We start from the raw sequence: 26,117 nt of genomic DNA, 5'->3' as shown, positions 1-26,117 counted from the left end.
CTAGATGTACTTAAATGAAGAGACCTTTCATGTTGTATACACAAGACATGCTCAGAGAGGTTCATGACAAAAAGTGAAAGGTCACATCATATGGACAGAGTCCACAAGCACGAACCAGATGAGTGAGCAGATGAGCCTAATGCCTCCTGAACATAGTTATAAATGGGTTCGCAGGTACCTGCCACCAGGGTACGTTCAAGGTCATGCAATGGAACTGTGTTGCTTGATAAGGATGGATCAGTCCCAGCTGTTGTTGATTTCTTTTTTAAAATTTTTAATTGGAGAATAATTGCTTTACAAAGTTGTGATGTTTCTGCCATCCATCAACATGAATCAGCCTGTGTCATACAGGCTCCCTGTGTCATACAGAAAATTCCTACCAGCTTTCTGTTTTACATATGGTAATGTATGTTTTCATGTCACTTTCTCAACTCATCCCACCCTCTCCTTTCCTCATTGCATCTACAAAGTCTGTTCTCTATGTCTGTGTCTCCATTGTTGCCCCACAAATAGGTTCATCAGTACCATCTTTCTAGATTTCATGTATATGTGTTAATATATGATATCTGTCTTTCTCCTTCTGACTTACTTCAGTCTCTATAACAGGTTCCAGGTTCATATACCTCATTAGAACAGACTCAACTGCATTACTTTTAATAGCAGAGTAATATTCCATTGTATACATGTACCAAAGGGCAGTGATACAAACCTTGATGGGCAAGGATCCATGCTGCATTCCTTCAGTTTGGGTTTTGGTTTCACATTTTCAGGGTAGTAATGGCAATAATGGTCAGGAACCACCCTCTTCAAGCGGATATCCACGCATTCCGCAGAATTGAGCTGATACCCTAAAGCGGCAGAACAGGAGTGTCTGAGTATTGCATTCATTTGGGATTTCCTTGGCAATGTGATCGCTTGCCACATATTTTTTTCTTTCTTCTTTAAGAAACTCAACTCAGTGGTTCTCAACCCTGGTTGTATAACAAACAGAATCGTGTGGGAGCCTTTAACACATACCAGCACCCAGGTCCCCTCCTGGTCCAATGAAATCAGAAGCATTACAGTCAAGAAATCAGCATTCCCACAGGTCAAAGTGGGAGGAATGGGTCCTATATGTTCCCATGGTCACACAACTGAAGAAATATGGCCATTCCTTTATTCCCAGGCTACCTAGAAGGTCGAAGCAGCAGATGCCCACTGCTTAATCAGAAGAGGGTGTAAGGTGCTTTAGCAAAAGCACTTATGGAGAGCTAGCAATTGGACAGAATGCTGCTTCCAGTTTCCCAAGCTCCTTTAAGTTTATAGTTACTGTGGGGAGCAAATAAGATCATGAGTGTCAAAGCTTTGTTAAAAATGTAAATCTTTAAACAAAGGCTGGTTGATATGGTAAAGCAGCAGCTGTACCATATCAGCAAAGTTATGACCAACCTACCAGCATATTAAAAAGCAAAGACATTACTTTGCCAACAAAGGTCTGTCTAGTCAAAGCTATTGTTTTTCCAGTAGTCATGTATGGATGTGAGAGTTGGACTATAAAGAAAGCTGAGCATCAAAGAATTGATGCTTTTGAACTGTGGTGTTGGAGAAGACTCTTGAGAGTCAGAAAGGAGACAGAAAGGAGATCCAACCAGTCAATCCTAAAGGAAATAAGTCCTGAATACTCATTGGAAGGACTGATGCTGAAGCTGAAACTCCAATGTTTTGGCCACCTGATGCAAAGAACTGACTCATTTGAAAAGACCCTGATGCTGGGAAAGATTGAAGGTGGGAGGAGAAGGGGATGACAGAGGATGAGATGGTTGGATGGCATCACTGACTTAATGGACATGAGTCTGAGTAAACTCGGGGAGTTGGTGATGGACAGGGAGGCCTGGCGTGCTGCAGTCCATGGAGTTGCAAACAAAGAGTCAGACATGACTGAGCGATTGAACTGAACTGAACTGAACTGAGCAGCAAGAAAAAAAGAAATAAAAGACTCTTTAAAAAAGACTCTCAGGTTCTTCTAAAATGACTGAAATGTTTGACCAAGACTGAGAATGACTACTTGCATTATAACTGATTTGTGTTATACTTAGTACTTACTGTTTAAGATTTTTGTTTTGATATGGACCATTTTATTTTTAAATTCTTTATTGAATTTGCTATAGTACTGTTTCTGTTTTTTTTTTTTTAATTTTACTTTACAATACTGTATTGGTTTTGCCATACATCAACATGAATCCGCCATGGGTGTACACGTGTAATTATGTTTTGGTTTTTTTCTTTTTCTTTTTGGTCACAAGGCATGTGGGATCTTAGTTCCTCAACCAGGGATCAAACCTCCAACTCCTGCATTGGAAGGCAAAGTCCTAACCACTGGACCACCAGGGAAGTCCCTGTTTTTAACACTTATGATTAGAAAGTTATAATAGACTCCTTTGAAAATTTTTGGAGTTCATGTACAGAAGGTTAGTTATTCAGTGTCATATCTCTTTACTGTTGTCATGGCACTGTGCAAGGCTCTTGTTTCCTTATATTTCCCCTCCTTCCATTACAATCCCCCAGAGACATCTATCTATTGTTAATGTGTTAAATATACATCCGTCTTTTGTAATGTTGTTTCATGTGTATCTGCTTTGACTAAATAAATGATACTGTGTCTTAAATCATCTTCTGTTTTCTACTTTTCTCACTCAACTTTACATTTCTGAGAAGCACCCTTGTACTGAGCTGTTGTTTCATTCTTCTGTATAATATTCCATTGCTAGTGCACTTTACTCATTTCCTGCCCTGGGGTACCTAGGTTACCTCTGACAACAATGAACTTTCTAACTGGGGAAATAGCATTTTCTATACAGAGAAACAAAAGCCGCCCATCTACATCTCCCCCTGCCTCATAATCCTTCAAAGAAGAAGGAATGAAGACTTATTCCTGATTCTATTCAATCAGTTTGTACAGTCTCTGAGGAAAGTGAACATTCCATATGGATGAGAGCTGTAAATTCAAAAAACAACTCGCAAAATGATGCTTCTATTTCCTGTAAGATCTGATTCCAAGCTTCCAGTCACTATATAAGTGTCATGTTAAGTTTTTTAAAAAAGGTAATTTTTCAAAACCAGAATGAGCTCTTCAGAAGAAAAAAAAAAAGTCCAAAATTAAGTTCTCAGCCTTAGTCAACTGGTATAAAGTTCCAAAAATACATTTAAAGGCCCAATGGCTGAGAGCAATCTGATTTTATAAAACACTAGACAGCTTCCTACAAGTTGTGGCTTAAATGTAAGCTGAGTGTAGAAGGACAGACTGGTATGCATTATAAAAAGCAAGGTAAAAAACCACAGGAATGAAAATCCAAATGGCGTCAATAAAATACGACTTGGGCACCGATATCTGCCAGAAAGTCTGCAACATCAGATGGCAGTGCCAATCTGGGTACTTTCCCTGAACTAACCTCATGTGTCCCACACAGATGACTGCAGACAAGAACGGGGGCCAGCATACTAGTCTTCATCATTATCCCAAACTCTGAAATGCCATTTACATAAATCATGTAGATTCGATTACTAATATAATTAGATTTTGGTAATGCTTTCCTTGTGGGTTTTATGTGTGTGTATTTTCCCCCAAATAATAACAGAATGAAATTATAGCTCCTCGAGTCAAAGAAAAATTTCTTTGTTCTAAATGGAAACATATTTCTAGAAGGAGACAAAGAGCATGCGGGTGTTTATAATTTGGAGGGAGAGACAATTAATTTTCCTCCTTAATTTTGTCACAGTATACAGATAACTAAAAGAGAAAGAAATAAGACAGACTGCTTTCCTACATTAAGAACAAATGTACTAAAATTCTGCTAGTATACAGAAAATGGCAGGATGTTGGGGGAAACTCCAAAAAGAGCCTAACATGTTCCTTCTGTCCTCACAGACAACACCATCTTTGGTGATGGACTCACAGCCAGGCGATTCCCATGAAGGTTGGAATCCCAACCAGCAGGGCTGATTGTGGTTTTTCTTGGGCATCCAGATAAGAGAAAACCTATTCTCCTCCCAAGAACTGAGCCAGCTGAACTAAGCTGAGTCCCACTGTACATGTCCCTCCCAGAATGGAAAGCATCTCTTTTAACTTCGGTGTCCAAATGAAAACACATATTTAACTGTGTATGAAAGCTAGAAAATAAATTAATACTAAAGAGATAGTTGCTGTTTTTCTCATGGATAATTAGAATCAAAAAGAATTCTTTAGGATTAGAATTTTAAAAGGCATAGAATTTGAAAGCCTCCCTATCTCTTTGCTCTTATTTTGGTGGTCCATGAGAGACATGCAAACATGTTTCCAGTTCTTTGCTCAAAGGAAAGAGTGTTCTCTAAATCCAGTTTTCACCTGTTTTCAAGAATAAGGCAGATGCATGTTCATTAACCCCACTGGGTCCCAGGCCGTGGAGTAAGATGCTGCGTGGTTATACGTCTCTAATTAGCACACTAACTTAAAAGTCAGCTTCAAAAACACAGACATGTTATTTTTAACTCTGAGCTCTAAATATTTAGGAACAAAGCCTGTGCCTCACCTCCTCCACACGTCACAGTGCAGGGAAAGAAGTCAGTTTGTCTCCACTGATGGCTGATCGGCTGGTAGAAGAAGAACTGGACCACGCTGTCCTTAGCCACAGTGTACCTGGTCTGGACAGAGAGAACTGTGATAACATATCTGCATGCAATGAAACAGCGCCTTCCACATCTTTCAACATGAGATGAATACAAGTCACCTAGGTAGATAAACGTGTCTATCACAACACATTCTCATACACGAAGATTCCCAGAATGTTAAGATGTGATAGCATTTCAATTAAATTTGTCATAAACAGGATTTCAGAAGATCTTCAACCATTCTCCCTGGAGTCATTTTCCCAGGTAATTCTATGCTTGTGAATGAGTTCACAAAAATGTAGGCGGGCTTAAAAAAAAAATTTATTGGCATATAGTTGCCTTATAATGCTGTTAGTTTCTACTGTACAGCAAAGTGAATCAGCCATTTGTATACATATATCTCCTGTTTTGGATTTCTTTCCCATTTAGGTCATCACAGAGCACTGAGTAGAGTTCCCTGTGTTATACAGTAAGTTCCTATTAGTTATCTATTTTATACATAGTAGTGTATATATGTCAATCCCAGTCTTCCAATTCATCTCACCTCCTCTTCCCTGCTTGGTATCTATAAGTTTGTTCTCTACGTTCATGTATTCCTTCTTTGCAAATAAGTTCATCTGTACCAATTTTTTTCAGAGTTTTTAGTTTGTTTAACATTTTTTCTTCCTGATACATATGATTTTAATTTCTATGAGAACAGGAACTGAGATGTAATCTGGGTTTGCTTACAACATGGCACATAATTAGGAATCTTACGTTTTTAATAACAACATCCCTAAGCATCTCTTAGCAGAGCCTTCTGAAAGCACAATTACAGAAACTCGAAATGTACACAAATCCACAGTGTTTGCATATGAGCCTTGCTGCATCTAGTTAACAAAGAGAAGGTGCGTCGCTGAGCGTGAGAAGGCAGTTACAGACAAAGATAAGTTTACTTTCAGCTTATTTTATTTCAGCAAGTCCTCTCCCATCTTTCTTTTCTTCTCTACTGATTGAACAAATGAGTGAATTGAGGGAAAGTCCTGGAATGCAACACAAAGAGAAAAATAGAGGGAAAACAAAGATTAAGCTTGTGGGGAACAGAACCAGAAATGCCAGTATTACATGGAGTTAAAGACAAAGAACAGAGGGACTTCCCTGATGGTCTAGTGGTTAAGGCTCTGTGCTTCCACTGTGAGGGGTGCAGGCTTGATCCCAGGTCAGGGAACTAAGAGCCCATGAGCTGTGCAATGTGGGAAAGACAGAAGTACTCAGTCTAAAAATATTCATAAAGTTCTGAGCAGGCATCATTAAAAATGCAACAACAAGGACAAAGAGAAATTCTAAAAGTTATCAGAAAAAAGATGATTCCCCACAAAGGAGTGAGAATCAGAATGGCATCAGATTTCTCATAGGCAATAATGGATACAAGAAAACAAACACCTTTAAGACGATGAGGGACAATAGTTTTTAATCTAGAATTCTACAACCAAATTATTCACTACCAATCAATGATCAGTTGTCAACTTATAAACAATCTAAGATCAAATTAACAATCAGTAATCAGTGAAATAAAGTTTTCCTCAGAAACAAAATGACAGAAACTTGACCCCTCAAAGACTAGAAAAAGAAACTACTTAAGGGTATACTGAAAAACAACTAACATAAATGCACAAAAAAGCAATGAGATGCAGGAAGCAGTAATGATGAAATAATCAGTAAAGCTTATTAGTAAATATAAATAAGAACTGACTGAAAAAGAAAAGTGTGATGTACTTACTTATAAAACAGTAAAAAAGTTGTAAAATTATCAAATGAAAAATTCCAGACCGGAGATGTGTGTGGAAGAAGGGAGAGTTACAGGGATGGGATGAGGTTACAGAGTCAGAAAAGACTTCTAAGGAGTCTAAGAAGTTAAGAGTTTTTTAGATTCATGAAGCACCATGAAGCTCAAACAGAAGAAAGTTACTAATTCCATCAATAGTCAAATTGATGAAAAACCAAGAGAAAATGGTTGAAAACAGACAAATAAGATATATTACCTTCTAAGGGACAAAAATAAGTCTGACAACTGATGTCTCAACAGAATAAATGGAAGCCAGAAGACAGTGGAGAGGTATCTTCAAGAAAGAGTTTCCCAATGACAAAGAGGTCAAGTCACTACAAGAGCTAATGATTCTAAAAGTTAGTGTACCTAACCACCAAGCTTCAAAATATGTGATTCACAAGATGACAAGAATAGAAAAAATACAGACACCTCCACAGTCATAGTGGTAGTTTTATCAGGTCTCTTGTGGTAACAGAATAAGGAGATATAACTCAGTAAGGCTATAATTTTGAATAAAACCATAAATAAACATGACCTAATTGATATATCGATTAAAAGACGCTTACTCCTTGGAAGAAAAGTTATGACCAACCTAGATAGCATATTCAAAAGCAGAGACATTACTTTGCCAAGTAAGGTCCGTCTAGTCAAGACTATGGTTTTTCCTGTGGTCATGTATGGATGTGAGAGTTGGACTGTGAAGAAGGCTGAGCACCGAAGAATTGATGCTTTTGAACTGTGGTGTTGGAGAAGACTCTTGAGAGTCCCTTGGACTGCAAGGAGATCCAACCAGTCCATTCTAAAGGAGATCAACCCTGGGATTTCTTTGGAAGGACTGATGCTAAAGCTGAAACTCCAGTACTTTGGCCACCTCATGCGAAGAGTTGACTCATTAGAAAAGACTGAGGAGGGTGGGAGGGATTGGGGGCAGGAGGAGAAGGGGATGACAGAGGATGAGATGGCTGGATGGCATCACGGACTCGATGGACGTGAGTCTGAGTGAACTCCGGGAGTTGGTGATGGACAGGGAGGCCTGGCGTGCTGAGATTAACGGGGTTGCAAAGAGTCAGACACGACTGAGCGACTGAACTGAACTGAATTGATATATGTAGAATGCTGTGCCCAACAACAGAAGACTACATATCATACTCTTCCAAAATTTGCCACAAATTGTTTTCACAAATTTCAAAACATTGAAATGATATAATGTTCTCTGACTACAGTAGAATTAAGGTATAAAATGATGTGATTTCTTGAAAATTCTGACATACTTCGACACTACACTTGTAAATATACTACAAGTCAAATAATATATCACTATGAAAATTATAATACAATTTAACTGAATGATGAAGGAAAAGATGTCATATTAAGCTTTGTGGAATGAAATTTAAGGCATGCTTTGAGGGAAATTTATAGAGTTAAAACTGTATGTTATGGAAAAATTGGATGAAAAATCACTGATCTAACCATCCATTTCAAAAAGTTAGAAAAAGAAAAGCATATTGGATTCAGAGAAAGTACAGAGATGGTAATAATAAAGAGAAAGGCAGACATTAATGATATGAGAATTAAATTACATATTAGTGGCTTATAAAGCCAAACAGTGTTTCTCTGAAAAGTTTAATAAAACTGAAAGCACTCCAACATGAACGATTAAAAAAAAAAAAAGAGTAGGGACAAATACTCAATGTTAGGAATGAGACTCACCACAGATTCTCTACATAATGGAAGAAATAAGACAATACTATAAAAAACTATGTCAATAACTTTCAAAAAGCTAGTTGAAAAAGACAGGTTCCTTGAAACAAAACTGACACATAAGGAAATCAAACATCTGACTAATTAGATAACAACAAACTCACACAAACTGTTACAGAATAGAGGAAGTGAAGTGAAGTCACTCAGTCGTGTCCGACTCTCTGCGACCCCATGGATGGTAACCTACCAGGCTCCGCGGTCCGTGGGATTTTTCAGGCAAGAATACTGGAGTGGGCTGCCATTTCCTTCTCCAGGGGATCTTCCCAACCCAGGGATCGAACCCGGGTCTCCTGCCTTGCAGACAGACGCTTTACCATCTGAGCCACTAGGGAAGTATTTCTCAATGTATTTCATAGTTTATTACAGGATGGTAAGATCAGTTTAACATCCCCAAATCAATGTAGTTCACTATATTAAAAGGAAAGAAAGAAAAAAAACATAATCACTACTTCTATTGAACATTGTACTAAATGTCCTAAGTAATGTAAGAAAGCTCCAATACTTGCCACCTGATGCGAAGAGCCAACTCATTGGAAAAGAACCTGATGATGGGAAAAACTGAGGGCAGGAGGAAAAGAGGGTGGCAGAGGATAAGATGGTTAGATAGCATCACTGACTCAGTGGACATGAATCTCAGCAAACTCCAGGAAATAGGAAAGGACAGGGAAGCCTGGCATGCTGCATGCAGTCATGGGGTCTCAAAGAGTAGGACATGACTTAGTGAGTGAACAATAACAACAATGCAAGAAAATTTCTTTAAAGTATACAATTGGAAAAGAAGAAACCAAACTCATTATTTGTGGGTGTCATAATTGTGTATGTACATAATTCAAAAGAATTAACAAACTATTAGTATTAACATGTGAATGCAGTGAGAATATAATGTCAGTATATAGAAACCAATTAGATTTTCATTCTCCAGCAGAAAACAAATAGAAAAAAATTTAAAACATTTACAATAGCATCAAAATAATAATCAAATATTTGGAAATTAATAAAAGATATGCAAAACATACACACTGAAAATTATAATCATTATTGAGAAGAATTTCAAAATAACTAAATAAAGGGATGACTATACCATATTTATGGACTGGAAGACGATATTGGAAGGTGAATTTTCTCAAAATTGACCTACAGATTTCAAAGCAATTCAAATCAAAATCAGCATAATAAAAGTTTAGAAGCATTATTCAAAGTTGACATGGAAAGGGAAGGAGGCAAGAATATCAAACATAGTATTCAAGAACAAAGCTGAAGAAATTACACTGGCAGATATTGACTTGTTCTAATGTTACAGCAATTAAGTCACAGTGGTATTGCTCATATAGATGAATAGGTCAGAAGAGAATGTAAAAATAGAGCCACACATATATAATTTGGAATTTAAGATAGATGGGGAAAGGATTGTCTTTTCCACCTAATGATTTTGGCTCAACTGGATAGTCATGGGGGAAAAGATACTGATTCTATTTCAAATACAAGTATCAATTCTAGTATATAGCTCTCAGTGTGAAAGGTAAAATAGTAATGTTTCTAGACAAAAATATACAAGAATATTTTTATGATCCAGAATAAAGCAAAGATTTTCTAGCCAGGATACAAATAGCTTACACATAAAGTTTAAAATTAACAACCTATAGCCCAACAAAATTAAGAACTTCTGTATGGGGACTGATAGCCATAAATAAATTTAATGGAGAACAAAAGTTGAAAATGAATTAAGAATTTAACTCTAAACATAGTTCTGGAAGTTTTGGCCACAGCAATCAGAGCAGAAAAAGAAATAACAGGAATCCAAATTGGAAAAGAAGAAGTAAAACTCTCACTGTTTGCAGATGACATGATCCTCTACATAGAAAACCCTAAAGACTCCACAAGAAAATTACTAGAGCTAATCAATGAATATAGTAAAGTTGCAGGATATAAAATCAACACACAGAAATCCCTTGCATTCCTATACACTAATAACGAGAAAGTAGAAAAGGAGATTAAGGAAACAATTCCATTCACCATTGCAACGAAAAGAATAAAATACTTAGGAATATATCTACCTAAAGAAACTAAAGACCTATATATAGAAAACTATAAAACATTGATGAAAGAAATCAAAGAGAACACTAATAGATGGAGAAATATACTATGTTCATGGATCGGAAGAATGAATATAGTGAAAATGAGTATACTACCCAAAGCAATCTACAGATTCAATGCAATCCCTAGCAAGCTACCAGTGGTATTTTTCACAGAACTAGAACAAATAATTTCAAGATTTGTATGGAAATACAAAAAACCTTGAATAGCCAAAGCAATCTTGAGAAAGAAGAATGGAACTGGAGGAATCAACTTGTCTGACTTCAGGCTCTACTACAAAGCCACAGTCATCAAGACAGTATGGTACTGGCACAAAGACAGAAATATAGAAATGGAACAAAATAGAAAGCCCAGAGATAAACCCACGCACCTATGGACACCTTATCTTTGACAAAGGAGGCAAGAATATACAATGGAGCAAAGACAATCTCTTTAACAAGTGGTGCTGGGAAAACTGGTCAACCACTTGTAAAAGAATGAAACTAGATCACTTTCTAACACCACACACAAAAATGAACTCAAAATGGATTAAAGATCTAAATGTAAGACCAGAAACTATAAAACTCCTAGAGGAGAACATAGGCAAAACACTCTCCGACATAAATCACAGCAGGATCCTCTATGATCCACCTCCCAGAATTCTGGAAATAAAAGCAAAAATAAACAAATGGGATCTAATTAAAATTAAAAGCTTCTGCACAACAAAGGAAGCTATAAGCAAAGTGAAAAGACAGCCTTCAGAATGGGAGAAAATATAGCAAATGAAACAACTGACAAACAACTAATCTCAAAAATATACAAGCAACTTATGCAGCTCAAGTCCAGAAAAACAAATGACCCAATCAAAAAATGGGCCAAAGAACTAAATAGACATTTCTCCAAAGAAGACATACGGATGGCTAACAAACACATGAAAAGATGCTCAATATCACTCATTAGAGAAATGCAAATCAAGACCACAATGAGGTACCATTTCACACCAGTCAGAATGGCTGCGATCCAAAAGTCTACAAGCAATAAATGCTGGAGAGGGTGTGGAGAAAATGGAACCCTCTTACACTGTTGGTGGGCATGCAAACTAGTACAGCCACTATGGAGAACAGTGTGGAGATTCCTTAAAAAACTGGAAAGAGAACTGCCTTATGACCCAGCAATCCCACTGCTGGGCATACACACCGAGGAAACCAGAATAGAAAGAGACACATGTACCCCAATGTTCATCGCAGCACTGTTTATAATAGCCAGGACATGGAAACAACCTAGATGTCCATCAGCAGATGAATGGATGAGAAAGCTGTGGTACATATACACAATGGAGTATTACTCAGCCATTAAAAAGAATACATTTGAATCAGTTCTAATGAGATGGATGAAACTGGAGCCAATTATACAGAGTGAAGTAAGCCAGAAAGAAAAACACCAATACAGTATAATAACACATATATATGGAATTTAGAAAGATGGTAATGATGACCCTGTATGTGAGACAGCAAAGGAGACATAGATGTGTAGAATGGACTTTTGGACTCTGAGGGAGAGGGAGAGGGTGGGATGATTTGGGAGAATGGCATTGAAACATGTATACTATCAGGTAAGAAACGAAGTGCCAGTCTATGTTCGATACAGGATACAGGATGCTTGGGGCTGGTGCACAGGGATGATCCAGAGGGATGGTGTGGGGTGGGAGGTGGGAGGGGGGTTCATGTTTGGGAACTCATGTACACCCGTGGTGGATTTGTGTCGATGTATGGCAAAACCAATACAGTACTGTAAAGTAAAATAAAGTAAAAATTAAAATTAAAAAAAAATGTAAAAAAGAAAAGAATTTAACTCTAGAAATTAAAAATACAATACCAAGATAAAACCCATGTAAAGAGAAAAGAAACAAAAACTAAAATTTACATGAATAGAATTCTTTATAAACTCTAAGAGTTAACAAGACTAAAATCTAGTTCTTAGGTACCTCAGAGAGAAGCCTTTGGATGGTTTGAACAAACAAAAATTAGACAAGGAACCAGAGAATATGTTTAGGAATGAAAGAGACATAGGTACAGGTGAGTTTTTGTTGTTGCTGTTTTGTTTTGTTTTAGTGATAAAGGAAGGCTATGATTACATTTCAAAAGTTAAATTTGAAAAATTAGATGAATTGGACACTTTTCGAGAAAATAATAAATTGCAAACATTTCTACCTCTGTGATTCACAGCACACACTTAAAATGAGATGGAATTCTGACTGAGAGGAATGATGAGAAAGGTAAATTTTATTTTCTGTTAGACACTGAACTTTATCCCCCACAAAAAGTTATGTTGAAGTTCAAACTCACAGAACCTCAGAAATGATCTTATTTGAAAATAGGGTTTTTGCAGGTCTAGTAAAGCTAAGATAAGGTCATTAGGATGGGCCCAAGCCAGTGTGACTGGTGTCCTTATGTTACCGACCAGGGTTCTTGGCCTCCTTGATCAATAGAAATTGATCAGAGATAAGATAAAAAATTTAGGCGAGACTTTATTGCAGCTAGCTCCTCTGCAGCGCTGGGAGAGAGAACAAACAACAGATTCCCCTGCTCCCTGAGGGAGCGAGACACAGTGCTTAATGGGGTGAGGGTAGGGTTGTGTCCAGGAGGTCAGACTGGAGGGGTGACTTAGGTGGTCTGCACACCCCTTAGGTAGTGGCGTGTGCAGGGGGCATGCTCAGTACTCTGCCTTTGTTCCCAACACCCAGTTTTGCTCCAGGCTCTTCAAAAGCGGCAGTTGGGCTTTTTGGTCTCTTTGGATCTTTTGTCCAGAATCTGCCCCAACTGTGTATGCACACAGTTATTTTTAGCCTCATATAATTTATTTGTATTTTGTCACATGAGAGGTGTGTCCAGGTGCAATCATTGCAGTGAAAGGTTCCAGGTCTCAGCCTGTCTCACTTATATAAAGTGAGACATTTGGGCACAGATGTGGACATGCACAGAAGCAAAGTGATGTAAAGAAAAGGTAGAAAAGCTGAAGATTTAAGAAGTGAGGAGAGAGGCATGAACAAATTCTCTTTCATATCCCTTTCAAAGAACCAGTCCTGCCCACATCTTCATTTTGGACTTCTAGCCTCCAAAACTGTGAGATCAATAAACATCTATTGTTTAAGCCACCCAGTTTACTGCGCTTTGTTACTGGAGGTTCAGGAAGTGAACGCATGCCCTGACTCTGAAAACTGTTCTGCTGTGTTTTGAAACACATGTGGACATGGGGATTTAGCCACCGTCTGCACCATACTGCAAGGCTAAAATCTTCTCTTTGAGAGAGAGGAAAACAGATTGTTTCAAACCCTCTCATCCCTGGGTAAGTTAGATGAGCTGCCATAGCTCCCCAGAAAGAAAAGAGAGACCCTGTAGGTAGAAAACATACACAGTATCCAGAGCTGTGGTTGGACGAAACGAGAGACAGGCTTGCCCAGCCGAAAACCAACATGAATGTACTTAGTGCCACTGAGCTGTACAGTGAAACATGGTGAAATAAAAACATTTTTCATTTTACCACAGTAAAAAACATTAAAAAAAAAGAAGAAATGAGAAAATATTTTTCTACAGAAATACAAAATATCCAAAGAGAAGAAAGAAGATAGACAACTAACATAAAAAGGAAGATTTCAGACTATGAGGAAAACATTTTTTTTTCCTTGAAAAGGGACATAATTTTTAAAGAGGGGAAAAGCCACCAGCAATCTTTATTAAAATAGTTAACCATGGAAACAGATACCTTTCTCAAAGCCACTTACATTTATTTTACTAGATTATTCTCATAGACACATACTGAAAGCAGATATTCACAAACATCTACTTACAGATACTCAGTAAATTCTTACTGAAAGGATAGCGCCTCAGGGTCCAACCAATAAAGCACACAGCGTCAACCACAGGCTCCAGACTCTCTCCTGCTACATGGTGGCCACATACACATATTGCAGAAGCAAAATAAGAATATCTCAGGGGCTCACATGCAAAATACTGTGACTCAGTAACAGAGTGACAAGAGTCATCCACTAGAAATAGATCATTCAGGAAAATAAGGATGCTTAGTGAGAAATCCACTGGGAAGAGGAAAAAGTGCACTTTTTCAAGAAAGGTCCAATCATGAAAATACAGCTTCTGAAAAAGTATAAAAAAAGAAATTTCATCTCATTGGTGCAGTGAGTTGCCAGATTTCAGAATTGTCACAATAGCCACAAAAGAATCCAGCATCCCATAGATGCCTTCATATTTTACTCATCACGTCAGAATATACTTGTTTTCAACCTTCCGTTTATTAAAAGTCCATGTTGTTGTTGCTGTTGTTGCTAAGGTGAGTCCGACACTTTGTGACCCCATGGAAGCAGTGCAACAGGCTTCCTTGTCCTTCACTACCTCCTGAAGATAGCGGAGGCATCCATGAAATGAGGTCTAATCTAGGAACTGTACACAAAGGGTGCCTTTGTATTTCAGTGCACCCAGGACTGAGTGAAATTATTAACAGCATTCTGTGGGGTAGAGCTGATGGAGGTGATATAATTATAGCTGAGCTCTTTCAAATCCAAAAAGATGATGCAGTGAAAGTGCTACACTCAATATACCAGCAAATTTGGAAAACTCAGCAGTGGCCACAGGACTGGAAAAGGTCAGTTTTCATTCTAATCCCAAAGAAAGGCAATGCCAAAGAATGTTCAAACCACCACACAATTGTACTCATCTCACATGCTAGCAAAGTAATGCTCAAAATTCTCCAAGCCAGGCTTGGAGAACCAGTACGTGAACCAAGAACTTCCAGATGTTCAAGCTGGATTAGAAAAGGCAGAAGAATCAGAGATCAAATTGCCAACATCCATTGGATCATAGGAAAAAAGCAACAGAGTTCCAGAAAACATCTGCTTTATTGACTACACCAAAGTCTCTGTGTGGATCACAACAAACTGTGGGAAATTCTTAAAGAGATGGGACTACCAGACCACCTTACCTGCCTCCTGAGAAATCTACATGCAGGTCAAGAAGCAACAGTTAGAACCGGACATGGAACAACAGACTGGTTCCCAATTGGGAAAGGGGTACATCAAGGCTGTATATTGTCACCCTGTTTATTCAACTTACATGCAAAGTACATCATGCGAAATGCTGGGCTGGATGAAGCACAAGCTGGAATCAAGATTGCCAGGAGAAATATCAACAACCTCAGATATGCAGATGACATCACCCTTACAGCAGAAAGTGAAGAGGAACTGAAGAGTTTCTTGATGACAGTGAAAGAGGAGAGTGAAAAAATTGGCTTATAACTCAACATTCAAAAAACTAAGATCATGGCATCCAGTCCCTTCACTTCATGGCAAATAGATGGAGAAACAGTGGAAACAGTGACAAACTTTTTCTTGGGTTCAAAAATCAGTGCAGATTGTAACTGCAGCCATGAAATTAAAAGATGCTTACTCCTTGGAAGAAAAGCTATGACCAACTTAGACAGCATATAAAAAGCAGAGACATTACTTTGCCAAGAAAGGTCCATGTATCCATGATTTATCCATTATGCATGTATGGATGTGAGAGCTGGACCATGAAGAAAGCTGAGTGTCGAAGAATTGTTGCTTTTGAACTGTGGTGTTGGAGAAGACTCTTGAGAGTCCCTTGTACTGCAAGATCAAACCAGTCAGTCCTAAAGGAAATCAGTCCTGAATATTCACTGGAAGGACTTGATGCTGAAGCTGAAACTCCAATACTTTGGCCAGTGATGCAAAGAACCGACTCATTGGAAAAGATCCTGATGCTGGGAAAGACTGAAGGCAGGAGGAGAAGGGGATGACAGAAGCTGAGGTGGTTGGATGGCATCATCGACTCAATGTACATGAGTTTGAGCAGACTCTGGGAGTTGGTGACGAACAGGGAAGCCTGGTGTTCGGCAGTCCATGGGGTCGCAAAGATTCAGACGTGACTGAGCAACTGATCTGAACTGAATTGAACTGTGGGGTAGAGCTGGTCTTCATTTTCTCTCAGGTTGAAGCCAGTTCTTCCTTTTTTTTTTTTTTTTTTTTTTTTAAAGATCAGCTGTTTTTCTTAGTTGATCAGAATGGAAAGAGATACAGTGAAATACAGGTTGACCATCATCAGGGACCTCACACACATTCTTAACCTCCCACTCAAAGGAGAGCCATTACTTGATTGCCTCATAGGCCAAGGAGAGATGAATGGAAACAGAGTTTCCAATCTTAGTAACAACACAGGCTGGGTAGTACTACAGTGCTCTGACCAAAAAAAAAGTAACCCATGGAAAAGGATATTTCCTAGAAACCCACAGAATTTGGACAAGCTTGTAAGTCAGGGAAAACCATCAGAATTATTCTTGCTTCATCACAGCATCTCTGATTTGGCAATTTCTCTCCCACCAAGTATACTGCATTCATGAAAGAAAATGGTTTGGGCATGGAAGTGAGGCTTTATTTATGCATGAGTCAGAACAGTTGTGTGTAACACCCTTTTTGATAAATAATACGTTTTTTTAAAAAAACGTTTCTAGTCAAGAGAGATCAAAAGCTTTCCAGAAATTGAAGTTAAAACCCAGAATAGTTTATTTAATCTGAGAAAACTAGAACTCAAGAGACAGGAAAATAGAAGACAGTACAAATTCATACAGTGGAAACATGCTAAAATGCATTCTATTAAGAGGTGAATATAGAATTTGGACATAAAAGTGTAAAGTAATTTTTGAGTGTTGTTTTTCAGTTGCTAAGTTGTGTCCGACTTTTTTGTGACCCCATGCCCTCCAGGCCCCTCTGTCCATGGGATTTCCCAGGCAAGAATACTGGAAAGGGTTGCCATTTCCTTCTCCAGGGGATCTTCCCAACCCAGGGATCGAACCCATGTCTCCTGCATTAGGTGGATTTTTTTTTTTTTAACCACTGAAGTGACCAGGGGAAGCCCAATTTTAACTACACATATAATATATGACTGTATTTCTAAGAATTAAATTTTAGAATATTATAGGTAAAACTAAGATCACTCCCCCAAAACACTGATACCCTCTAAAATAGCCACTATTTTCTCAGTGTTTTCAGTTTGGAATATATCCTCTCAAATCTTAAAAAAATGTATACACACACAGACATACACATATTCATATATGTACATGTGTGTGTATACAGACACACTAAAAGTAAATAGTTTATGTGTGTATGTGTGTTTATGCATGAGGTCAATAAACAACACACTTTCCATGTTAATACCTTCACCAAGCACACCATAAAATTTTAACCTATGTGGCTATTTTTCTCATCCCATTACTGTACTAATGTTTCCTACTCGGTCAGACGTCTCTAAATTGACTTGAGAGGAATACAGATCTTCTGAGTAGGAATGAAAAGAGAATTTTTTAAGAGGGTATGTTTGTGTTTGTGTGTGGGGGTTTTACTACTTTAGCATCAAATCGGAAAACCTTAAGAGAAGCAACCCAAGCCCAGAATTTATAAACAACAATGGGTTAGAGAGAATAGAAGGAAAGAGAGATGACAGTTAGGGCTTCCCCAGAAGACTTTCCCAACACTGCTGTCAAGGAACAACGCTGGGTTGATGCTTCAAGGGTCTGACACAAAAGCCCCTTCAATGTCTAGGAATGGCAAGTAAAGTCCAGGAGTGGCAACTTAAATGTCTATACCTTCAACATCAGGATCACACAAGGGCCCAGTGTGGACCATGGCAAGTGAGGATGTGTGCCCTGTGGAGAAGGCAGCTGTTACACAGCTGCAGCCAACTATCACCATGGTGGAACGCAAGCTGGTGGTCAGACCTTCCCATTTTTAAAGTGAAAGCAGGGAAAAAAAGGAACACTGGTATTTTAATGTTAAAATCTCTTGATTTTTTTAAAGGTTGACAATTTAAAACCCAAAGTTTCAAAACAACAAACCCACCCAGACTGACACTTGGCTGGTCACACTGGAGGATGCCTTTGCAAACAGGACAGTAGTTTGCAACTCTCCTCCAACTCCAAATGTCTTTCTCTGCTGGCACAACCAACGCTTTGATGAAACTTCGACAAGTTAACATAGAACAGTTCTTTAGAAGGCACCGGGTCTTCTCACAGGTAAATATATTCCTGGCAATTGGAGCTCTTGTCTGTCTTCCCTTTCCATTTTGAATGAGTTTCCCAAAAGGGGATAGATAGGGCAAAACCATCCACTGAAACACCCCTTTCTGCATGTCTTCGGTATTTTTGGTTGTATCAGAAGAATTTCAGGTTGTGTCACCTTGGAAAAACATTGGCCACTGCATTTCATGTCCTCTGAGTGAAAGAAGATGCCCCCGATTTACCCAAGAGAGGGGACACAGAGCCCTGGTCACAGGAAAGAAGAGTTCTTGTGAGGGAACCTTGTGACAGGTGTCCAGACAAGTGCTCATGATGAGACATTACTGAGGAAACAGGAAAGGAAGGTAAGGGAGGGGCCTCTGTCTTCTCTGCTCTTCTTTGCAAGGAGAGCAACAGAAGAGTTGTGGTTTAAGACATGGAGCATTTAACCATGGACCATTCTCACTGAACTCCATCGAGAGGTTTAAAACTGAACACAGCAACCAGAGACTACAAATTCAAAACTATCATTCCCCTATAAGAATGAAGTTTGTTTCTTAACTATTGGGGTTGAGGAACAGAACCTTGAGAGAGTTGAATGATTTTTAAGAACTGGCTGTCAAGGTGAAAATATTAATGACACATGCCCTGTATAATAACAGTCATTGGCTGCCAACCAAACAAACTTGTTCTTTTTCAAATTCAAGATATGCTGGGCCCCTGATGCATGACATTTTATGAAGAGACTCGTCCTACCTTGAAGATGAAATCAGCCATCAGAGGTCCTGGAATCTTAAAGGTTTGCCTCTCTGAGCCCTTCTGAAATTCCACTGTTGTGTTTTCTACAACAAAAACTCCAGCGCTGTTAAAGCTGTGCTCTCCTTTGCTTCCTTGAAGTGTTTTTGATTCAATAACTAAAATTTAAAAATAAAGTTTTAATGAAAGTATCTTAAAAGCATTTCATTTCAAAAGATATTTTAGTACATGTAATTGCATCTGATATCAATACAACATCAATATATCCACTCAGTTTACAAACACTGATTCAAATTGGTGAAATAAATATATAAGCTTTTTGTGCGTGCATGCTAAGTTGCTTCAGTAGTGTCTGACTCTGTGCAGCTCTATGGGCTGTAGCCCACCAAGCTCCTCTGTCCACAGGATTTTCCAGGCAAGAATACTGAAGAGGGTTGCCATTCCCTCCTCCAGGGGATCTTTTTAGCTGTCTATAAAAAGGAGCAAACAAGATTGTTAGCTCCAGTAAGGTCTACTCAACTCTTTGGAGTCATAAGGGCAAGAAGAAAACTTTTCTCTATATTTTTTCATGATGTAGTTATTACTTAAAGGTATGTTACTAATTTTCTCACCCCTTCAGATCATAGGCCTAGACTTTACTAAACTACAATAAAATTTGAATTTGTTAATTTGAAATAATTGTAGATTCACAGGAAGTTGCAAAAGTAGTAATCTGTATACCTTTCATTCAGTTTTACCCAATGGAATGGTTACATCTTATCCAACGATAATACAATATAAAAAGTAGGAAACAGACATCAGTACAATGTGTGCCTATAGTCCTGTGCTATTTTGTCACACATCACCACAACCAAAACACAGAACTATGATATCAACACAAAGATCTCTCTCATGTGTCACCTCTTTAGTCACAGTAGCTTTTTTTCAAAATTTATTTATTTTTTTCCCCTGTCACAAGGCATGCAAGATCTTAGTTCCACGACCACGGACGGAACCCATGCTCTCTGCACTGGAAACACAGAATCTCAACCCCTGGATCAACAAGGACGTCCCTCACATTGTATTTTAAATGAACACTAGTTCTTTCCGATCTCTAAAAGAACACTGCTGATGGTTTAACCAAAATAACCCTCCTACTTTATTTAAATAATTTCTTTCTTTCCCTTTCCTTTTTTTTTTCCCTTTCATTTTATAATGTTCCCATACTTAGTGGAGCTGATTCACCTGCATTTCTGGCTCCAGCTCTACTCCTAACTCACTGCCTTGGCTTTTTATGGCCTATTTCTAAAATGAGGAGTCAGAGCAGACAATCTCCCAGGTCCTCTTCTCTGAAATCTACGCTTGACTCACTGGTTCTTTAACCATCTCGAACAAAGGACACAACAGAACTACAACTCCATTCAATCTAATAAAAAGCAACAAAATCATCTGGTTTTAAGAGGCTGCAACCCACATGCTGCTGTGCTTGGCAGGTTTTTTTTTTTTTTTTTTGGCTGATTTCTCTCTGCCACTGGAGCAACTGCAGGAATTCAAGTGCCCTGGACAGACTATTTAACAGGCATTAGGAGACATCCCTGATTATCCCTGACAGGCAGGCTGGGAACTTTTCTGGGAAAATTCAAAGACTGGACACAGGCTCCTTGATCTGCAGGAGTCATTAGTGGTCAAAGAATAATTCTGGCTACTCTCAGACACACAAAACCCCAACCACTTTGGCCCTGATCTCCGTGACTGCAGTAGATTTTTGGAAAGTGTGAGATTAAATTCATTTCCTAGTTCCAGTGAAGATATAAAACTGAATGCTATAAAGCGAGTTGTCAGTAAAAATGAGATGGGAAACTAGAGATGGTAAGAGGGCCCTACACTGGATGAATTAGACCTTGAAATTAAAGGAGGAAAAAATCATGAACATTCACATAATATCAAAACATGAAATAAAGTTGGGCAAAATCCATCACTGCAAAGAAGAAGGCATACAAAATACCAAGTTTCTAGATGGAGATTGAGCCTGAAGTGACTTGATTAAATTCGAGTAGTGTCCGATGGATTCGGCGGCTGTGTTGGGGCAGTGATTGTTTTACCACTGAGCTGACCTTCTGCATCATAGCTTGCCAAGCTCCATCTGGTTGCAGAGTTATGGCTGTGGCGGTGGTGGCGGGGGGTGGCGGGGAGTGGGGGGGGTGGGGGGGATGCAGTGGGGAGGTCAGAATCTGGAAAGGCGATCTGGGGGAAGGGAAGACCAACATGACATCTATCTTTTGAACCATCTGTTAATTTGGTTTTCATTGTTTTTAATGTTTATTTAATTATCTACTTGGGCTTCCTACGTGGTGCTAGTGGTAAAGAACCCGCCTGCCAATGCAGGAGATAAAAGAGACTTGGGTTCGATCTGATCCTTGGGTCGGGATGATCCCCTAGAGGAGAGCATGGCAACCCACTCCAGTATTCCTGTCTGGAGAATCTGATGGACAGAGGAGCACAGAGTCACAGAGTTGGACACAACTGAAGTGGCTTAGCACACATGCATGCAAGTATTTACTGCATTTTCTGTCTCCTTGAATTTTTTTTCATGACCTTTTGTTGTTCTTTTGTTTTCATTTATTTTTAGGCCATGCCATACAGCATATGGGACCTGAGTTCCCCAACCAGGGACTGAACCCATGGTCCCTGCATTGGTAATGCTGAGTCTTAACCACCAGACCACCAGGAAAGTCCCTGAGGTTTTGGTTTTTTATTCTGAGTCCATTCTATTAACTTCAATGGTGTCCAAGATCTTTAGTGATGAAGATGTGAGAATACAAGGTAGAAAACCAGTTTTCAAGTGCATATGAATTACCCAAACTACTCCTCTCCTCCACTTCTCATAAAATATCTTTATTCCAATTCTTTCAAAAGGTTTCCCACTCTCTGGGTCACAAACCCTGGCTGCATACACAAGAGGTCAAAAGCAGGTACCCGGACCTCAACTGCATGACTTGGTTCAGAAATGGGTGGTCAATAAAGCTAAGGGAAGCGCTCTGATGAAACCACCTTTTGATGGTTTGTGGATCCCAGCACTGCTGACACTTCAGATTAACAAGGCCACTGTGATGAATTCAGAGTGAAGCAGAGGCCAGTGTTGTTCTTCAGGAGTCATCATTTTTATGGGGGATAAACTTGCTTCTCCTTAGTGCCTATGCCTCTTAAAAGTAATTGGCAGAAAAGAGGTTTTTGAAAATCAACAATTCAGACAATGTGTTGATTTATGGATATGTTTTTTAAGTTGTTATTTTTAAATTATTTATTTATTTATTTAAATTGGAGGATAATTACAGTATTGTGATAGTTTTTGCCATATATCAACATGAATCAGCCATAAATATGTCTCCCCATCCTGAATCATCCCCCCCTCACTTTCTCCCCACCCTATCCCTCCAGGCTGTCCCAGAGTGCCCTGGGTGCCCTGCTTCATGTATCAAACCCACATTTGTCATCCATTCTACATATAGTACTGTACAGGTTTCAATGCTATTTTTTCTTTCTTTTTTTTTAAGATATAAATTTATTTATTTTAATTGGAGGTTAATTACAATATTGTATTGGTTTAGCCATACATCAACATGAATCTGCCACAGGTGTACACGTGTTCCCCATCGTGAACCTCCTTCTCACCTCCCTCCCCATACCATCCCTCTGGGTCATCCCAGTGCACCAGCCCCAAGCATCCTGTATCATGCATCAAACCTGGACTGGCAATTCATTTCATATATGATATTACACATGTTTCAATGCCATTCTCCCAAATCATCCCACACTCGCCCTCTCCCACAGAGTCGAAAAGTCCATTCTATACATCTGTGTATAGACAGCTCTTTTGCTGTCTCACACACAGGGTTATCGTTACCATCTTTCTAAATTCCATATATATGTGGTAGTATACTGTATTGGTGCTTTTCTTTCTGGCTTACTTCACTCTGTATAATAAGCTCCAGTTTCATCCACCTCATTAGAACTGATTCAAATGTATTCTTTTTAATGGCTGAGTAATACTCCATTGTGTATATGTACCACAGCTTTCTTATCCATTCATCTGCTGATGGACACCTAGGTTGCTTCCATGTCCTGGTTATTATAAACAGTGCTGCGATGAACATTGGGGTACAAGTGTCTCTTTCAATTCTGGTTTCCTTGATGTGTATGCCCAGTAGTGGGATTGCTGGGTCATATGGCAGTTCTCTTTCCAGTTTTTCAAGAAATCTCCACACTGTTCTCCATAGTGGCTGTACTAGCTTGCATTCTCACCAACAGTGTAAGAGGGTTCCCTTTTCTCCACATCCTCTCCAGCATTTATTGCTTGTAGACTTCTGGATAGCAGCCATTCTGACTGGCGTGAAATGGTACCTCATTGTGGTTTTGATTTGCATTTCTCTGATAATGAGTGATGTTGAGCATCTTTTCATGCATTTGTTAGCCAGTGCTATTTTTTCAAGTTAAGGTCCAACACCCGGTGAATGTGCTGCAGGCTTACACTGTGATGTGCAATCCATAGCTCATGAAAACTGCACTCATAGCCCTTCAATCCTCAGAGCTCTCAAGGACCCTCTGTGTTCCTATAGTAGGACAGCTAGTGCTAGGTAAAGACCCCAGGAAATGTATAAACGCTCCCACACTGCAAAAGGCAGAGGATAACAGCCTCTTTTCCTGCCGCTGCTGCTTCCTTTTTTCTCCTCTTCAGGCTTAAATGACTGGGGTTGCAGAGAAGAGTCAAGGAAGAGATGCTAATGCATAGTCAAATAGATGAAAGAAAAATATCCTATGATATCACTTACATGAAATCTTAAAGAAAGATACAAACAAGCTTTGGCATTTGTTAGCTGGCTTAACAAAGAAATACATTGGAAAACCCCTTATCTTCTGCTGCTTACTCTGAAGAATGAAGTTAGTGTTGTCAGAAGAATAAATAAAATTACATACCAGGAAAAAAAAAAAGAGGATCAGAAACCAAGACGCTCTTTTATCCCCAAATCTTCACAAGTCAAGTCTACAATAGTACCTTTACCGATTTTGATCCATATTGGTTATTTTTAAAAGAAATAACTAGAAAGATGATGACTGCTCCTAACTGCTTCTAGCTGAAAGGCCTGCCCTGAGAAGTATCAGTCCAGGCTTCTTTTGAAAGAGGCAGGGTCATGCTAATTATCCCAAGAGGTCTCAAATTTTAAGAAGGCCACAAAGTATTGTTAGGTAAGCATGTAATGAGCATTTAGCATGGCTTCCTTGGTTATAAATATATCAAACTTATGCTTCAAGTTGTATTTTATAGTGTATGCACACTTTACTCAGCATCCATTTCCTTTAATGAGTCATTATGCTCATGCTTATATTTATACATCTCTATACAGTGAGTCCCCTAAATATAAACCTTCAAGTTGCAAACTTTCAGAGATCAGAATGTGTGCTCGCACGTCCAATCAATAAATTAGTTCACATGTCTGGCATACATTGTCACATGTGTGTACCCTCTACAAGTGATCATGCTGTGTGCAAGCAGAGTAGTACAGCATCTTTATTTCAAGCCCAGGATGTCCAAAAGAAAGCATAAAATAGCAGTGATGTAGCTGGTACAATGTAGTCAATTGTGTTAGCTGGGTACCTAGGGTAACTTTGTTGGACTTACAAAACACTCTTAGGATGGACCTCGTTTGTATGTAAGGAACTTACTGTATATGGTCATCAGACAGCATTTAGATGACAAAGAAAAAACAGTTCTTACAATCAATAATGGAGGTTTTCAGTTTATGGCATCTTGCCTTCTCCAGTTTATTGCCAGTCAACATATTTCATGTTGAAGTTTTGCTTCAATAAAATCCCTTTTGCAATAACCCTCTTATTATTTCCATTTTTGAAATTTTAGGGAAATCTGGAGCTGTGCACTTGATATAATACTGAGGCCAAGCTTGCAAAAGGACTGGAAATTCAGGCTCTAATCACCTCGAGGCAATATGCAAGATGGGTATTATGTAATTAAATTCCACAGCAAAGAGACTAACATTATGTTACTGAGTATCCTCAGTTTTTAATGATGTGCCTTTTTGAGGGTGGCACTTAATACAGATCTTAAAAAGAATGATTTATTACTACAAAGTCAGCTTAATTTCAGGACTATATCTTTGGAATAAAATTAAGAAAACTCTTGTACAAATCAAGAAAATAAAGCCACATCTATATTAAGATGTTAAGAAATGATAACTAATTCCTTTGTAAATGAAGCCAGTTCATTCTCTTCACTGGCAGAGAAAGGCAATTTTCAGAAACACTTCTGAGCCAGTTTTGAGAATGTTCAGATGGAAAAATATTCCAAGCAAGAGATCTTATCACTTTTGGAGAAATGGGAATATTTTTGAACTCTGTTCTTGGGACAGTGCCAGTCTTGAGTATTAAAGTTATATTTAATATGCCAGAACAGGTATGTATGTAAATGAGTATTTTACCTCAAAGTATTCATCTTTACTAAACCTGTTTACTGCCTACTTATTCTGCTTTTTGAGCTTCTTAAGCTCTCTTTAGAGATGAATTTTAAAGAACTGTCTTTAGTATCATGAGAAAATCAGGCCCAGTCATTGCATATTTTTGTTTTCTAAAATATTTTTTTGATATGCTGTAAAATTCACATGCCATAAAATTCACTCATTTAAAATATAGTTTTGTGGTTTCAGCATATTCACAGAATTGTGAAACCATCACCACAATCTAAGTTTAGAACATTTTTGTCACCACTCCTCCAAAGAAACCCCATATCCATTAACAGTCCCCAGACCTGCCACCAACCCAACTTACCCTTGCCCTACGCAAGTGCTAACCAGCTTTCTGTCTCCTTAGATTTGCTAACACTGGACACTTTATATAGACAATCATATATTAATAACATGTGACCTTTTTGTGACTCATTTCTTTCACTTAGCACAATGTTTTCAAAGATCTTGTCTATTGTAGCAGGCTTCTCGTGGCGCTAGTCATAAAGAAAATGCCTGCCAATGCA

At 38.6% G+C, this 26,117-nt stretch overlaps 1 protein-coding gene across 1 annotated transcript in view; it reads right to left on the bottom strand.

Annotated features, from left to right (window-relative positions):
• ADAMTSL3 (ADAMTS like 3) overlaps window positions 1-26,117 on the bottom strand; it is a 226,946-nt gene that overhangs the window by 10,771 nt on the left and 190,058 nt on the right. The window contains exons 8-10 of the mRNA XM_040257464.1: window positions 19,100-19,257; window positions 4,545-4,656; window positions 710-848 (exon numbers count right to left, since the gene is read on the bottom strand). Coding sequence (XP_040113398.1) covers window positions 710-848; window positions 4,545-4,656; window positions 19,100-19,257 — 409 coding nt within the window. The remainder of the gene's footprint in view (window positions 1-709; window positions 849-4,544; window positions 4,657-19,099; window positions 19,258-26,117) is intronic.

The sequence above is a fragment of the Oryx dammah genome, unplaced genomic scaffold (assembly GCF_014754425.2).
Source record: "Oryx dammah isolate SB20612 unplaced genomic scaffold, SCBI_Odam_1.1 HiC_scaffold_16, whole genome shotgun sequence".
In the NCBI taxonomy this organism is placed as follows: Eukaryota; Metazoa; Chordata; class Mammalia; order Artiodactyla; family Bovidae; genus Oryx; species Oryx dammah.
The sequence above is the reverse complement of the archived record's forward strand: the minus strand, read 5'-3'. Positions and strand labels throughout refer to the sequence as shown.